At 39.1% G+C, this 18,060-nt stretch overlaps 1 protein-coding gene across 3 annotated transcripts in view; it reads right to left on the minus strand.

The window, feature by feature from the left end:
• The window catches only part of EFHC1 (EF-hand domain containing 1), a 63,652-nt gene extending 46,146 nt beyond the window's left edge, over positions 1-17,506 (minus strand). Inside the window, exons 1-3 of one of the 3 annotated variants that reach the window (XM_022582116.3) lie at positions 17,283-17,506; positions 9,056-9,277; positions 722-1,009 (exon numbers count right to left, since the gene is read on the minus strand). In XM_022582116.3, coding sequence (XP_022437824.1) covers positions 722-1,009; positions 9,056-9,277; positions 17,283-17,438 — 666 coding nt within the window. In that variant the 5' untranslated portion in view covers positions 17,439-17,506. The remainder of the gene's footprint in view (positions 1-721; positions 1,010-9,055; positions 9,278-17,282) is intronic. The other 2 variants (XM_022582114.3, XM_022582115.3) reach the window with 2 other exon arrangements.
• Positions 17,507-18,060: the final 554 nt, after the last annotated feature.

Here is an 18,060-nt window from a genome sequence, read left to right on the forward strand (position 1 = left end):
GGATTAAAGGCATAAAAAATTCAGGAACTATATTTTTGCTACTAAAATTTTTTTTAAGTGAAACCAATTTGGAATTTATTTCCTAATACCTACACTTTGTGCTAAAGAAAGTGCTCTCTCGCTCGCTTCTTCCTCTCTCTCTCTCTACAATTAAGTTATCAAAAAATCCATATTTACGAAATAGAGAAATGGAGGATTTTTCTCACTATAAAAAAGTGTTTTCCTTTAAAAATGCTTTTATTCCAGGAATTCTTTAGATAGCAAGTTTCCCTAGAACAAAGCAAGTATGAGTTACGGAAAAAATACGAATTGTACAAAAAATTTTAGGCTCATATCTGCTAATAGTGGTAGTGTTATTTTTGTAAACCCAAACTTCAGCTAAATTGCCCAGTGCCTCTTCCATATTTCTACCCCATCAAGGGAACTAGCTCCCCTATTCTCTATCTGAACTGGCAAGTGAACTGATTTCTTATCAAATGATTCAGCTGTGAAGGGAATTTAACTTTATTTGAATGGATATGTAGCAATATCATTTTGAAAAAAATGATGTCACTACATAGTGATGGCACGTAGGACATAGACAAATGCCAAATTAACCTACACGATAATCCACTCAGGACAGATGATCAGTGCCCTCCTCTTACCCTAACAAGTGACATGTATCCTTCTGTAGATTAGAATAATGCCTAAGCACCACAGCTTCCAAAAACATATACTATACCTGTGTGAACTTGTCACAGTCAACAATGCGGAAAGTTCTGCCATAAATTGTGATGTTTATTCCTCGGTTTAGGTCTTTCCAATGGTAATGGTCTCCCCGGTCATTCTTGGCTAGGCGCTGCCGTTTGATTAACTTGCCTTGAGGGATCCCGGAGTTTTCCACAACAGGCTCTATGACAGACATGCTGTCATCTTCCAGATAGTAGTAAATGTTCACTTGGCGGATCCTGTAATGTTCCTCAGTTGACAGAGGAACATCTTCTTGGAAATAGGCATCAAATTTCAGCACCTGTAATACAAAAAGGAGGGAAAAATGGTGTATTAGTGTCTCATCCAAAAATACCAAGTACCTTCCTGTGCCGAGAACCACTCAGGGAGGTTCGAATACTCATCACTCCCATCTTCTAAGTCAAGGGTTGCCAAACTACGATCATGGGACAAACCTACCCCTGCCACCTGTTTCTGTATAACCTGCAAGCTAAGAATGTTTTCATATTTAAATTGTTGAAAAATCAAAAGAAGAATAAAATTTCCTACGATCATGGGACAAACCTACCCCTGCCACCTGTTTCTGTATAACCTGCAAGCTAAGAATGTTTTCATATTTAAATTGTTGAAAAATCAAAAGAAGAATAAAATTTCAAAACACATGGAAATTATACGAAATAATTAACACGTAATTGCTAATGGTTGCTTTCCCATTACGAGGGCAGAGCTGAGTAGCTGGGCTGCTGCTACGGACTGAACTGTCTCCCACCCCCACAATACTCATATGTTGGAACCCTAACCCCCAACGTGACTGTATTTGGAAATAGGGTCTTTAGGAGGTAATTCGGATTAAATGAGCCCTAAGGGTGGGGCCCTAATCCGACAGAACCGGTGGCTTTGTAAGAAGAGGAAGAGAGCTCCCCCCTCTCTTAGCCCACAGGCACTGAGGAACGGCCACGTGAGGACACAGCAAGAAGGCATCTCTCTGGAAGCCAGGAAGAGAGACTTCACCAGAAACCAAATTAGCAAGAGTCCTGATCTTGGACTTGAAGCCTCCAGAACTGTGAGAAAATTAATTTCTATTGTCTAAGTCACCTGTCTGTCTGTATTTTATTATGGCAGCTCGAACAGACAAAGACAGCTGCAAAGCCCAAAATATTTATTATTTGGCTCTTCACAGAAAAAGCCTGCTGGCCTCTGCTCTAAATATTCAAACTACGTGTTAGACTGTTTATTAACACATTCCTTGACAAGACGGCTTAAAGATCTTAACTCTACTAGCTTTACTTCAATGTCAAAAATCCCTCTTAGAATTTCCAGAAAGAATAAGAGACTATGACTTTTGGTTTCAAAATGAAAATGAAGTCTCCAGTCCATTTCTTTAGGAGTGCAGTCCCTTGTAGATGCACATTAATGACATATTCATTCTTAGAGACTTTATATGAAAGACTCTCAAATCAACAATCCACCATAGACTCTTGGGTGGCATGTCAATACCCTCATCGTGCTCAGAAACATCTATCCTAGATGAAGCAAATCCTAGGTCCTCTGGAAGCATCAGCATCAGTGTAAAGTCAAAATGACACATCTACTGTATATTTGAAAAAACACTTAAAAATAACATAAAAAGCTTATGTTGGGAATTCCCTGGTGGTCCAGTGGTTAGGACTCTGCACTTTCACTGACAAGGACGCCGGTTCGAGCCCTGGTCTGTGCACTAAGATCCTACAAGCGGTGCGGCGTGGCCAAAAAAAAAAAAGCTCATGTTGACATGTGTTGGGATTTTTAAATGTCTATAATTCTATTTTTAATACTTCTTTTCAGGGCAAGAACGTATTAGAATGATGCTTCAGGGAGGCAAGAGTGTTAACCCAAACCTCTACTAGAGTGAGAGGAACAAACCAAGGAGACTCTTTAGTGAAGACAATTATGGTTCAATGGATGGGAAGATGAGATAATGTATAATGTCTGCTGTGGAAGAACAAGATAAAAAGCAAAAGAGAACGGGCAGTTGCATAGGAGAAATATGAATATAATGGAGCCAAGACCTTAAAACTCATAATAAAAAGATGAGATGGATGAATGTAATGGAATGTTTAAAGGACAAAAATCATATGGTAAAAGCAAAAGACAAAGATCCTTTTAAAGTAACATTTTACAACAGTTGCAAAGAATTGAAAGAGGACATGATCAGTAATTCACGTACGAAATGGTCTGTACCTGAGCCACAGGCTTACACAGATTTACCTGAGAAGATAACTCTGTAGAGCAGACTGTGAGCTGGATTTTAGACTTCCTGAATTCAGCATGCACAGTTACTGTGGCAGGAGGCAACCTGAGACGCAGGGCTGGGTTTTGGGAAAGAAGTCAGTATTAGAGGAGAATCAGGATGACTCAACATTCTGACCTGAGCAACCGAGAAAATGGAACTGCCATCAATCTGATACAGAGCAGAATGCAGTGGAGCAGGTTTGGGGGGGTGGGAAACAAAATTAGGGGTTTGGTTTTGAACACGTTTAGTTTCAGATATCCATTGAACATTCAAGAGGAGATGTCAGATAGGCAGTTACATGTAGAATTCAGGACACAATTCACTGTGTAAAGCAGGGGTCCCCAACCCCCGGGCCGCACAGCAGGACATGGGTGGCTGGCGGGCAAGTGAAACTTCATCCGTATTTACAGCTGCTCCCCATCGATTGCGTTACCACCTGAGCTCCGCCTCCTGTCAGAATTATTTCATTATATATTACAATGTAATAATAATAGAAATAAAGTGCACAGTAAGTGTAATGCACTTGAATCATCCCAAAACCTTTAACCGCCCCTCTCCCCGGGGTCCGTGGAAAAACCGTCTTCCACGAAACCGGTCTGAGGTGCCAAAAAGGTTGGGGACTGCTTGCGTAAAGGACATTTCAAGGCATGAGTCTGGACCAAAGTAGTGAGCATAGACAAAGAAGAAAACGAAAGATTGAAGCCTGGGGCACCCCCAGTTTCCTATGCCATCTGTTTTCTAAGATGAAGGGGATGAAAATACCTTTGGCAACAGGAACCTGGCCTCAGAATGGGAGGCTGGGAAAAGATACACACACATTTTAAAGGCTCAAATAATCAGAATTTTTTGCATTCTGTATTTTAAAATGTTAATGAGTTATTTTAAAACAAACCTTATAGACTTATGCCATGTGATCAGTACAAATGAATCCTAATCTCCTATCTTTGTACATTTACAGTAGTGAATTGTGACCACATGATCACTTTGTAAAATCCAAAACATTCCTTTTGAAGCAAAGAAAAATTAAATAATGCAAAATTAAATAATGTACAGTAAAAGTGTTCGCTTTATATTCATTCTAGTACATTCAGATTGTGCAGGGAAAAGAAGTAACTGATTATGTATATATGGTATATTTGGTATTTATTGAAGAAACTGACTATTCAGTTAACTAGGGCACTAAATTCTTATGTTCTCGGTTATTTGGGAGTTTGTTGTCTGACATAAACTGTAAGTGGTAAAAAATTTTACCCATTTAAAAAAAAACCCTAGAAGTTTTTTTCTGTCTGTACATTTATCTCTGATTTTTTAATATGAATCAGTTTGTGCAATAAAGTACTCGGGTTTCCTCTGGCATATGATCTATATATATGGCTAAAACTACATGTTTTCACCATGTAAGTCATATTACAGAGAGCCAGACCAACATGTGAAGACTCAGGAAAAAATACTCTAACCCTGAATGTACTTATTTATTTGACTGTTAATCAAAAAGGCACTTAGCTACTTATTAAGAACAGAATTAAGAGTTCTGTGCTCCACCCAGAAAGAAATGACTAGAAAAGAGTTAATCTAGGAAAACTGTTTAGCAAGTAGTTAACATTAGCTTTCCCAGGTAGAATAAGAAGGAAATATATTATGTAAAAAGGAAGGAAAAAGTAATATTTAGATACTGTGTTTAAAAATTTATTTTTCATGGAATTTTACAGCTGGATAGATTCCTACATGTATTCTAACTAATTATATAGATGAGGACACTAAATACTGAGAGTCCTCAAGGTGCCAACACAACACCCAGAATTAGAATCCAAGTCTCCTAACTCCCAGGAAGTGCTCAGAATGCCCCAAGAAACTTGGAACTATTCGCAATGATGTCAAATTGATGGGGAAGACGCTGAATATTTTCATATCACATACAATTATAAAAAGCCTAGGTACACTTTTTAAATTATTTTTTAGTTTACTCTATTATATCTGTGCATTGTATGCTCCGCTTGCCAATTTTCAGCAGTGACACTAATATGTTAATTTTATTTCTTAAATAATGATTCATCTCATTTTTTTCAACTAATATTTATTGAGTACCAATCACAGAATAGACCAGATGAGTCCTTGCGCTAATGAAGTATACACTCAAGTAGGACAGATAAACACTAAACAAATCAGCAATACAAACTGTAATACACTACTGTGAAGGAAACAAAAAAATGATAGAGAAAAATACGGAGGGACCACCTTAGCATAGTGGCCAGAAAAAGCTTCATAGAAAGTCACACTGAAGGATGAGATGGAGTCAGCTGCTTAAGAGCAGAGGGAAAGCTATTCCAGGTAGGGGGAACAGCACATGCAAAGGTCCTGGGGTAGTGTATTACAATCTCAAGAAAATAAGGAAAATAAATCTAGTGTGACTGAAACACAGTGGGTGAGGAAAAGAGAGGCCCAGGAAAAAGCTGCAGAAACAGCAGGGAGGGCCAGGTCTCGTGGTGACTGCAGGGAACCTGTACAGTTGTATATATGATGAGAAAGCCATGGAGAAGTATTTTGGTCAGTACGTGACATGTTCTGATATTTATTTTTAAAAGACAGGCCTGGCTGTTCTGTGGAAAATGAATTAATGTTAATAGTGGAGTTGGAAATATGTAAATGGATTAGTTATATATTTTAGAGACAGAAATGACAGAGCTTGATGATAAGATTGGATGTGGGTTTTGAGGGAAAAGAAGAGTCAAGGATGACTTTCAGGAAGGGGGGGATAAATTAGGAGTTTGGGATTAACAGATACATACTGCTATATGTGAAATAAATAACCAACAAGGACCCACTGTATAACTCAGGGAACTATACTCAATATTTTGTATAATAACCTTATAATAATAAGGGAAAAGAATCCGAAAAAGAATATATATATATATATATATATGTATAACTGAACCACTTTGCTGTACACCTGAAACACACATTGTAAATCAACTATACTTCAATTAAAAAAATAAAATTAAAAAAATTTTTTAAAAAGGATGACTTTCAACTGGGGGCTAGAGCAGCTGCTTAGTGGTAATGTTCCCCCTGAGAAGTGATATCATCAGAGCTGTGCTTTGGGGAATAAACCAAGCAGTAGACCTGTTATGAGCATAAAAAACATGAGACTAATACAACAGTTAACGACATGTTAGCTGTTAACACGCTGCTTGTCTGAACTAAGATAGCGGGAGAGGAAAGGGAAGTGAGAGATACTCGACTCAGCAAATCACTGAATGTGGGGAGTGAAGCAAGAAAGAGCCAAACGCGGCTCAGGTTTCAAGCTCTTCAAGCTTGGATTACCGAGGGGAACACAGAAAGAGCACATTTGCGGGAAAAGGTGATGAGCTGAGCTACAGACACACAGACCCTGAGGTGCCAACAGCTCATCAGGTGAAGAGATCCCGCGGCAGGTCTGGAGTTTCAATAAGGTCAGAATTGGAAATAAACATTGATAGTTGTCTACCTTGAGATGACAGCTGAAAACACAAAAGTGGGTGAAATCTCTCAACAATATAGAATAAGGAATGAGAACAGAACCTTGAAAACACTTACCGTTAATAAATGAGAGGAGGAAGGAAGGCCAGAGCAGGAGCATTGAGAGAGATAGAGAGAGAGAAGAAAACCAGGAGAGTGAAGAGTCCTGGTAGCAAAAGAAAAGCAGAGTTTCAAAGAGGAAAGGGGGTCAGCAATGGCAGATGTTGTAAACAGGTAAAAGAGAATGCTGGTAAAGAAAACCTCTCCAGATCTGACAAGTAAAACAACACTGGCTACTAAGAAAAAGTAGTTTGGGGCTCGAGGGTGAAGAAGTCAGCTTCTAAGTGAAGTGACAATCAAGTGAGGAAAAAAGTTGCTTAAAGGGTTACAAGTAGAAAGAAGGTTTCTTAAGACAGGATGGTATGACCCTAGGTAGAGAAATACTCACCTGAGTGTTTGAAATGGCAGCAGGATGGAAGTTAAAGATGAAGAGGATGAAAGAAGAACACCAGGAACACAGAGTGCGAAGTTAGCCTGGGAAATGGATACAGTGGGTGATGATGACGAGAACCATACGGGAGCAAAGAGAAAGATGCAGGCACTCCTTGGAGATATCCTGGTCTTTATAATCTGCGTAAGAAATACTTACATTCTAAGGATGAGGAACGGTACAAAGAATGTCCAAAACATGGACAAATATGTTGGCTATTAAGTGGACTTCTGGGTATTACCAAAAAATTTAAACTCTGATCTAATTCAGAAAACCCATAGTTTTCTTATCACAAAAAAAAATCCTAGTTTCAAAACCATGCATTTAACTACTCTACCTCATTATCTATGGTAAGAATCATTTATAGAAAATGGTGATGATCCAAGTAAAACGAATAGGAAAACAAAAATGTAAATATTCTTTTCATGAGCACTATCTTTAAAGAAATGACTTACAAATAATATTTTAAAAGTATAAATTAAGTAATGACAATTAGCATAAAATTACATAGAAAAACAAAAACTAAGAAGCTTATTTCCTATTCTGGCACAATTCTCCCTCTTTGAATTTCATTAATACTTTTTTTCTTAAGTCTTTACTGAATTTGTTACAATATTGCTTCTGTTTTATGTTTTGGTTTTTTGGTCGCGAGGCATGTGGGATTTTAGCTCCCCGACCAGGGGTCGAACCTGCACCCCCTGCATTGGAAGGCAAAGTCTTAACCACTGGACCATCAGGGAAGTCCCTTATTAATACTTTATCATGTTCTAGTTTACGATAGTTATTTGCGATTGTTTTCAGTAAAAATTGAACCTAACCATTTGTATCTTGATAAACTGTTAAATGCCTATCCCACTCCTCTCTTGTATTTTCACCCCTTTCCCTTTTCTACTGGTTTTGCAGTGCCTGTCACAGCTGTAAATAAACAAGAGAAACAAGAAAAAGGTAAAGAAATACCCAATCATATCATTGATATGGATGTTTAGGTTCAGCCTATAAGTGGACATGTCAACGTGTTTGTATCAAATCAGTTAGTTGAGATGGGGAAGGGGAGATGATATAGATTACGTCTGATACATTAAAAACATTTTTAATTAAGTGATTATTAATGTAAATGGCATATTTTCACCACTAGATTATTTTGTACCTTCCAGCCTCTAGCTTCAACAGAGGCTGGAAGGTACAAAATACCTTTATTAATAAATTTTTATTTATTAATAAAGATTGGCCAGCTGGATGAAAATGGTATAGACATTTAACAAAAATAATAAAATGAAATGTAAGACCAAAAAAAGAGAGAAATAAGATAGGCTAGGAGTAAATGAAGAAAGCTAACTTATAAAAACTAGTCAGTAGTTCTCAAAGCCAGTTATACATAAAAATCATCTAGAAATTAAAATCAGTGAGGGCTGGGGCAACATCCAAGTTTCTTAAAAGTCCCACCAGTAATTCTGCTGCATGGCTAGGGTTAGGACAAGCTCACCTTAGTGAAAAGAGGAAGCTCAGTGACAAGGAAAATCAAGGATGATGTGGAAATGTTAACAGACGGAAATAAAGTAACTCACATTACAAAAACATAAGGGTAAATAAGACACAAACAAAAATGTTATACTACCCTTTGGTTATATTATGCCAAATCTGAAATGTTCCCTGAAAAACAAAACTTATGGAGACAGCCTGGAGAAAACTGACGACAGATGAAGTCATTGTCACGATGACACTCTGCACTACACAGAGATTAAGGATCTGTCATTACTACAGAATACAGGATTTTTAAAAAGTAGAAAACACAGAACAGGTAAACACAGCAATATGAACTCAAGAATTCAGAACTCATCCAACTTTTTTAAACTGTATTTAGAAAATATTTCAGTGACGTCTACAGGGAATTATTTTCCGTAATCGGCTTCCTGAGTAAAGAAAGGGTCTTTCAATCCTGAGTTCAGCTGTCTATGACTAAGGGTTGAGGCATTTGAACAATTTTCTCCTCAGAGTATCTGGAAAGGCTGTGGTTTACTGTTGACTTTTCTGCAAACAGTTGGCTCTCAGAGATTTGAATTCAGGGGGTACCCTTCCATCCCAGATGATACCTTTTTGTCGAAAGCCACATAGGCAGGAATGAATTCTGCGCGCGGGGCCTGCTTGGGCTGGCCGTACGTGAGGACTGGTGCCTTGCTGGCAAGCTTGTCCAGCTCAGCCTGAGACAGCTGGCTGACCTGGAGCCGGTCCCCGCCGATCCCAACTGTTGGATGTCGAACAACTGCATAGCCATTCCTATAGCCAAGCGTCTGGCTTCTATGAAATGCTGTTTTCTGAAGAAAAAAACGAAGTGTGTCTTTATATTATAAATATTTGTTAGGTAAAAAAGCTAACTTTCAACAATATAACTTCAACCTTTGTTTATAAACATCCACAAACCTTACATCAAAAAGTTTACCTACTTTAGAAGGTTCTTGTACTTTAAGCTAAAACACTCGGCCAGAAAGGAGGAGGGATGCAGCAGCCTGATCTTGAAATAAAACTTAAAGCCCTGCTGCTGAAAGTCCAATTTAATTACCAGCTCACTTTCCACAAAAGGCTAAAATATTATCTCATGTATACTCCTAATTTTGTACTAGTCTTCCCATGTTTTTCATTTTATCTGGTGGTCATAAACCATGGAACTGAGAAGATCTAGTTCTGTGAAATGAATTTTTACCTGAAATGAAACAAAGGCCCTCTTGCTACAGTGATGCTAATATATTCATATAACTTTTTGGAAAGCAAATGGATATTACAGACTTAAACTGAACAGACTTGAACTCAATAATTCCACCCCCAATCCTTTAAGGATATAACCCAAAATTACAGGAAAGAACAATATGTCTAAGGCTGACCATTATAATGTTCAATAGTTATAACAGTAAATTATAATAGTTATAACTACAATAGTAAAACATGCCATGGGAAACAATCTAAAAAACAAGCATGAGTAACTGATGGAAAGCTCACCTAATGGGCTATTATGCAGCCATTAAAGACCATGTGGTAATCTGGGAAAAATATTTATGATTTAATAAGTCCAAAAAAGCAGCTTACAAAATTATATGCATATTAATTATAAGCATGCAAACACGTGCACAAAAAAGGCTAGACTTGGAGAATGTTCTCTGTCTGTACTATACATTTCTGAATTATGGTTTGTTTTTTTTTACAATCAACACATTTTTATTGGTAAATGGAAAAAACAAAAGATTACAGAAAAAAAGTGGAAAGGAAATATTTTTGAAGGCAGAGGAGACCAAAACAGTGGCATAGGATACCCAGCCTCCCCATCCCTCCACGAATATCAATGGTTGGACAGCTGTCCATGAACACCTCTGGAAGAGGTCCAGAGTCCATTTAGGAGGTTTCAGCAACACAGTAAAACAAAAAACTGAGGATATTCACACAGGAAGAGAAGGAAGACAACCCATTTTCTCTGCATCATCCCATCCCCCAAGCCAGCACTGTTCAGCCCCAGGAGGCAACTTCCCCTCAACCAGGAAAGGAAAAGCAGGGTGGGCAGTCAGCTCTCCAGTCGTTTGGAGACAGTGCACGAAGGTCCCACCTCAGTTTCACCCCACAGACTAGTGAAGTAGAAGTGTACAGAGCCAGTTAGGAACAAGGAAGAAAAAAGTAGGGGCTACTGGCAGCACCCATTCAGTGGGAGCCACTGTGGTTCACAGAGACCTGCTTGGCAGACAAACAGCAGATTTTGACCCACAGCCAACAGCCAGCATAGCTGCAGCTGCCATGTAGCCCCTGCAGACTTCACCAGCTTTTGTCCCACAGGCATTCAGGGTTGCCCAGGCCACCACCTGAGTCCCTCCTGGCTCCCTCCTCTCCCCTGTCCTCAGCAGAGCCCAGGAACCACACAGGCAGCCAGCTGGGGCCTCTAGAAAGTGATGAAGAAAAAAACTGCCAACCAAGAGTACTTTACCCAGAAAAGTTGTCCTTCAGAAATGAAGGCAAGATAAAGACTTTTCCTAATAAGTATAAGCTAAAGGACTTTGTCACCACTAAGTCTGCCTTACATGAAATGCTGAAAAGAGTTCTTTGAGCTGAAACAAAAAGGTGTTTATTAGTAACATGAAACTATACAACACACTGGTAAAGGTAAAGGGAGACACCCTAATACTGTAACATGGTGATGTGTTATCTACTTTACTATAAAGACTACTTAACCCTAGCTTCAACAATTTGTTAATGGATACACTATACAAAAAGATGTAAATGGTGACATCAAAAAAATAAGGGGTGGGGAGTAAAAGGGTAGATTTTTATGTGAACAAATACGGTTGATCTGAAGGGCGAAATAGACAACAAAACAATTATAGCAAGGGACTTCAGTACCCCACTCTCAACAATGGACAGATCAGCCAGAGAAAAAAAATCAACAAGGAAAACACTGCACTTGAACCATACTTTAGATCAAAGAGACCTAACACACACATACAGAACAATCCATTCAACAGCAGCACTCTTTATTCTCAAGCATGTGCAAAACATTCTCCAGTATAGATCATATGATAGGCCACAAAATAAGTCTCAGCAATTTAAGAAGACTGAAATCATACCAAGTGTCTTTTCCAATTACAATGGCATGAAACCAGAAATCAATAAGTGGAGGAAAGCTGGAAAATTCACAAATATGTGAAAATTAAAAAACACACTCCTGAACAACCAATGAGTCAAAGAAATCAAACGGAAATTTTTAAAATCTTGAACAGATGAAAATGGAAGCACAAAAATGAAAATCTACAGGATGCTGCAAGAGCAGGTTTAAGTTTATAATGATATATGCCTGCATTGAGAAATAAGATCTTAAATAAACCACTTCGCTTTATACCTCAAGAAACTAGAAAAAGAAGAACTAAGCCCAAAGTCAGCAGAAGAAATGAAATAATAAAGATCAGAGCAGAAATAAATGAAATAGACACTAGAAAAACAATAGAAATGATCAAAGAAACTAAGCTGTTTTTTTGAAAAGACAAACAAAATTGACAAACCTTTAGCTAACTGATTAAGAAAAAAGAGAGAGGACTCAAATAAAATCAGAAATGAAAAGGGAGACATTATAACTGATAGTATAGAAATACAAAGAAGCATGAGAGTCTACTATGAATAATTACATGCCAACAAACTGGATAACCTAGAAGAAATCGATAAACTCCTAGAAATGTACAACCTAGCAAGACTGAATCATGAAGAAATAGAAAATCTGAACAGACCAATAACAAGTAAGGAAACTGAATCAGTAATCAAAAACCTAATAGAGAAAAGCTTGGGACCAGATGGTTTCACTGGTGAATTCTACCAAACATTTAAAGCAGAATTAATGCCAGTCCTTCTCAAATGCTTCCAAAAAACTGAAGAGGAGGGAACACTCCCAAACTCATTTTATAAAACTAGCATTACCCTGTTACCAAAGCCAGATAAGGAAACTACAGTAAAATTACAGACCAATATCTCTGATGAACACAGATGTAAAAATCCTCAACAAAACACCAGCAAACCAAATTCAACAGCACATTAAAAGAGTCATACACCATGGTCAAGTGGGACTGATTTCTGAGATGCAAGGATGGTTTAACATGTGCAAATAAATAAATGTGATACACACATCAACAGAATGAAAGATAAAAATCACATGATCATCTCAACAGATGCAGAAAATGCATTTGGCAAAATACAATATCCTTTCATGATAAAAATGCTCAAAAAATTGGGTATAGAAGGAACATACCTCAACACAATAAAGTCCATAGATGACAAACCTACAACTAACATCATACTCAAAGGTGAAAGGTTGAAAGCTTTTCCTCTAAGATCAGTAACAAGACAAGAATGCCTACTCTCACCATTACTATTCAACATAGTACTGGAAGTCCTTGTTAGAGCAATCAGGCAAGAAAAAGAAATAACTGGCATCCAAATAGGAAAGGAAGAAGTAAAACTGTCTTTGTTTGCAGATGATATGATCTTATACTTATAAACCTTAATGACTCCACCAAAAAACTGTTAGAACGAGTCAACAAATTCAGTAAAATTCCAGGATACAGAAATCAACATACAAAAAATCAGCTGTGTTTCTACACACCAACAGTGAACTACCTGAAAGAGAAATTAAGAAAACAATCTCATTTATGATAGCATCAAAAACAATAAAATACTTAGGAATAAATTTAACCAAGGAGGTGAAAGGCCTGTACACTGAAAACTACAAGCTTTTGATGAAAGAAACTGAAGATAACACAAATAAATGAAAAGAAACGCATATTCATGTTTTGGAAGAATTAATATTACTAAAATGTCCATACTACCCGAAGCCATCTAAGAGTCAATGCAATCAGTATCAAAATTCCAATGGCATTTTTCACAAAAATAGAAAAAAAAAATCCTAAAATTTTTATGGAGCCACAAAAGACTCTTAATAGCCAAGCAATCCTGAGAAAGAACAACAAAGTTGGAGGCATCCTGATTTCAAACTATACTACAAAACTACAGTAATCAAAACAATATGTATTGGCAGAAAAATAGACACATAGACCAATGGAACAGAACGGAGAGCCCAGAAATGAACCCTCACATATACAGTCAACTAATCTTTGGCAAGAAAGCCAAGAATACACAATGAAAAAAGGATAGTCTTTTCAATAAATGGTGTTGGGAAAACTGGATAACCATGCAGAAGAATGAAACTGGATCCCTATCTTACACCACTCACAAAAATTAATTCAAAATGGATTAGACTTAAACATAAGACCTGAAACTGTAAAACTCCTAGAAGAAAACATAGGAAAGCTCCTTGACATTGTTCTAGGCAATGATTTTTTGGATCTGACAACACAAGCATAAGAAACAAAAGCAAAAATAAATAAATAAATGGGACTACATTAAACTAAAAAGCTTCTGCACAGCAAAAGAAACCATCAACAAAATGAAAAGGCAACCTACAGAATGGGAGGAAAATGTGCAGATCATGTATCTAATAAGGGGTTAATATCCAATATATAAAAAACTCATACAACCCAATAGCAAAACAAAAACAATCCAAATAAACAAAGTCTGGTTAAAAAATGGGCAGAGGAAAAAAAAATGGGTAGAGGAACTGAATAGGTATTTTTCCAAAAGAAGACATACAAATGGCCAAGAGGTATGTGAAAAGGTGCTTGACATCACTAATCATCAAGGAAATGCCAATTAAAACCACAATTAGATAACATCTCACACCTGCTAGGATGGCTATCATCAAAAAGACAAGAGCTAACAACTGTTGAAAAGGATGTGGAGAAAAAAACCCTTGTGGGAATGTAAATTGGTACAGCCATTATGGAAAACCGTGTGGAGGTTCCTCAAAAAATTAAAAACAGAACTACCATACAGTCCAGCAATCTCATTTCTGGGTATATATCCAAAGGTAGTGAAAAGAGGATCTTGAAGAGATACCTGCACCCCCTTGTTCAATACAGCATTATTCATAATAGCCAAGATATGGAAACAATCTGTTTCAAGCAATGGATAAAGATATGACATATATGTGTGTATGAATGTGTATATACATATCTATACATGTATATACAATGAAATAGTATGCAGCCATGAGAAAGAAGGAAATCCTACCATTTCTGACAACTTGGATGAAACTTGAGGGCATTATGTCAAGTGAAAAACGTCAGCAAGAGAAAGACAAATACTGTATGCATGATATCATTTATATGTGGAATCTAAAAAATCCAAACTCATAGAAACAGAGAGTAGAGTGGTGGTTACCAGGGGGTGGAGGCAGAAGAAATGGGGAGAGAGTGGTCAAAGGATACAAACTTCCAGTTTATTCAGTTATAAAATGAAATCATTCTGAGGATCTAAGGTACAGCATGATGATTATAGCTAACAATGGTGTATTATATACTTGAAAGTTGTTAAGAGAGTAGATCTTAAATGTTCTCATCACAAAAAGGAAATGGTAATTATATGACTGGATGGAGGTGTTAGCTAATGCTATGGTGGTGATCATTTTGCAAAATACAAGCATATCAAATCAACAGGTTGTACACTTCAAATTTATACATCAATTATATCTCAATAAAGTTGGAAAAAAGTGGAAGGGAAAATTAGAGATTATGTCAATTTTATGGAAATTTTTTTCCTTTTTCTGTTCTTCGCAATGTTGCTTTCAAAATCATATTTACACACATACATATATATACACACATAAATCATAAAATATTTTTTATGAAAAACATTACTGACTTACCTAATTTCTTTGCAGCCCAACCAACCATCTCTCAGGATCTGTACTAGCATAAAAGGTGCAATAGAGTAAGCTTCTTTTGCTAAGAGTTATGGACTGTGAACTTTATTTTATGGGTTGTACATTCAGGGTCACGTATCAGTTGACAGGACATAACACAAATGACACAGAACAAAATGGGCTGAGTTGACTTCATCACTGGGTAACCTGTGTAACTTCAAGCTCCTCTTCTCCCACCTCTAAAGACAGAAGCAACACCAGCTGCTTCATTTGCTTTTCCCGTTTGAGACAGACATCTCTACCACCACTCAGCTATACGACCTTTATCAGTGGACTTCAAGGGCACCCCAGGCAAGGCCACCTCAGGCTCCCCACCTTAGTTCCTGTGGTTCATCTTCTGAAGGTCTTGAGAGTTACACATACCTAGTCTTTCAGGGCTGAAGACAGTGATCATGTTTTTCACATATCAAAATAAGGCAAAATGGCTGACACTTGGCCAGTGTATTTAAAATCTGAAATATGTCCAATGCACAGTTCATCTTACTTGTAGTACGGCAATATATGTTCTCAGAGCCTGGCACCTCCAACCCACACCTCTGTAATCCCAAATCAAATCAACCCTGCCCCATGGGTAACCCACACTCACCAACAGCAAATGGTAAGCTGTTCCTGCACAGGGCAGGAACGTGCCTACAACATTTTTAAGTTTCATAAAACTGAAAAGTCCACTGAAGCAAAAAATCTACAATGCTGTGTCTTAATGCAGGAATAACTATGAAGAAGAGATTCAGAATCCAAATTCCCTCACCAAACAGTCAATTTCAATTCATTCTCCCAAAGAAAATAAATTGACTATGTATTTTATCTGACCTTCATGATCAGGGAGAGGAACTTATAAATTATTAAACTATATAAATATAAATTATTATCGTTTCATCTCTGATAATCAGCCTATCGGCCTACTGAATCTTAATGTTGATATTCCAACATATATTTCAGTAACCCTGAAATTTCAGAATTAAATAATAATTTTGTCAAGGGCTAAACTATGTCAGAGAAAAAAAACACAAGCCTATTTTTTTTTCTCTTCAATTTTGTCTACAGGATGCAACTAAAAACACAAAGTAGGAGAAGAGTGAAACAAAATCTAAATAGGAATCTTTTATAAAAATGTTAAAGCGAAAAGAAAAGGGCTACGAGAAGAAAAAACAGCAACGAATCAACTGTAGTGGAGGGAATTTATGTGGAATTATCTCCTACAAAGCACCTGAGGATGGTTTGGGAGGAAGACGGCCAAGTGTTGAAAGCCTAACTTTTGGAGAAAGAACAACTGGGAAAGAAGGTTAAACAAGAACAGGGTGAAGGTGGGACCAGACTGTAGAAAAGGGATGAGGTGTGGTAGACGCATAAATAAGAAGGGAGGAGACTGCAATAAAGGACCTGGCAGAAAGAAGCCAATGGGTGGAAGTGGTAAATAAGACAGGAAATGCAGCTGGGAGTGGGAGCGCTTACTAGGTCTAGGATTCAGAAGAGGAAGAACGCGGGCGGGAAAGATCGGCCTGGGGAGAGTGGGTGGGATGGGGCTGTGGAAATAAGGATGAAGGTGTAGAGAGGCTGAGTCGGGGAAAGGGCCCAGACTAGGAGGGAGGGTTTAAGGGTGGAGCTCATCAGAGAAGGGTATGGGAGTGGGAGAATGAGCTAGGGAGAGGACCGAGGGAGAGCTCGGGAGCAAGGTGGGGAAATCAGTGATCTAGAGGAGGCAGAGGCTTGAGGAGAGCAGCAAGTAAGAACGCTGGGAGGCCAAGACACTGCCAGGGTGGAGTGGAAAAACTAGAGAGGGATGGGCGGAGGGCAAAATGGGACAGGGAGGGTGAGGCTGGGTGAGGGAGAAAAGAGAACAAGGTTGGGGCAGAGGGACGGGTTTGAAGGGAAAGAGGACAAACTCGAGCGGACGAGAAAGGAGACACAATCTTTCGAGCAGCTGCGAGCCCTCCGAGGCCGCCCGGGAGTGGGGGCAGGGGGTTGGGCAGAGAAGTCCTCACCGTGGAGTCCTTAAAGGACATGCCCGGGAGAAAGGGCAGGCCATGCACTGGGTTGGACATCATCGCAGCCGCTCTCGCCGTGGCCACCTCGGTCGGGTTTGGTCCTCCCGCCTTGCCGGGGGTGGGGGCCAGCGGCTCCTTGGTAACGCCAAACATCCCGAGAGCTCGCGGCAGAGCGCCCGGGCCTGAGGCGCAGGCGTGCTGGGTCTGCGCGTGCGCAGCCCGCGGGACTGGGCGCTCTCGCGGGAGTGTGGCCTCGGCGAGCTGGCCCCGCCCCTCCCCTCTCGGGACCTAGCGACGTGAGAGCGGGTGGGAGGGGCGGGAGGAGGCTGTTGTGATGACGGGATGGTTCTCGCCTTGAGGTCCAGGGTCGGGGCGGGCCCTTAGATCAGTTAGAGGGGAAGGGGCGGTCCTTCCTTCGCTCCAACGCAGTCCTCACCGCGCTCCGCCTGCTCTCTCTTCTCCCACCTGTGGGAAAAGGGCTCTTGTCCCAGTTCACACTGAAGTGTCAGTGGTTGGTTCCGGTTGAAAGTGTTACCTTTCTCGGACCCGTGCTTCCCTGGGGCCAGGGGTTGCGGATTATTCGTGGTTATAACTCTGTTGCTCAAGGATGTTCAATGAACAAATGCAACCATCTGGTCCCTAATCCTCCCACTACAGCATTCTGGTTTTTTCCACTTTACCTTTCTTTATTCTACTGTCAATCCCTGCACTTCTGCACCCTCCCAGTTGTTGGCCGGGCCTTTGGGTCTTACACATTCACCGCAGGACACTCAAT

The sequence above is a fragment of the Delphinapterus leucas genome, chromosome 10 (assembly GCF_059928025.1).
Source record: "Delphinapterus leucas isolate spDelLeu-1000000601 "Yukka" chromosome 10, BTC_Dleu_Yukka2, whole genome shotgun sequence".
Taxonomy (NCBI): domain Eukaryota; kingdom Metazoa; phylum Chordata; class Mammalia; order Artiodactyla; family Monodontidae; genus Delphinapterus; species Delphinapterus leucas.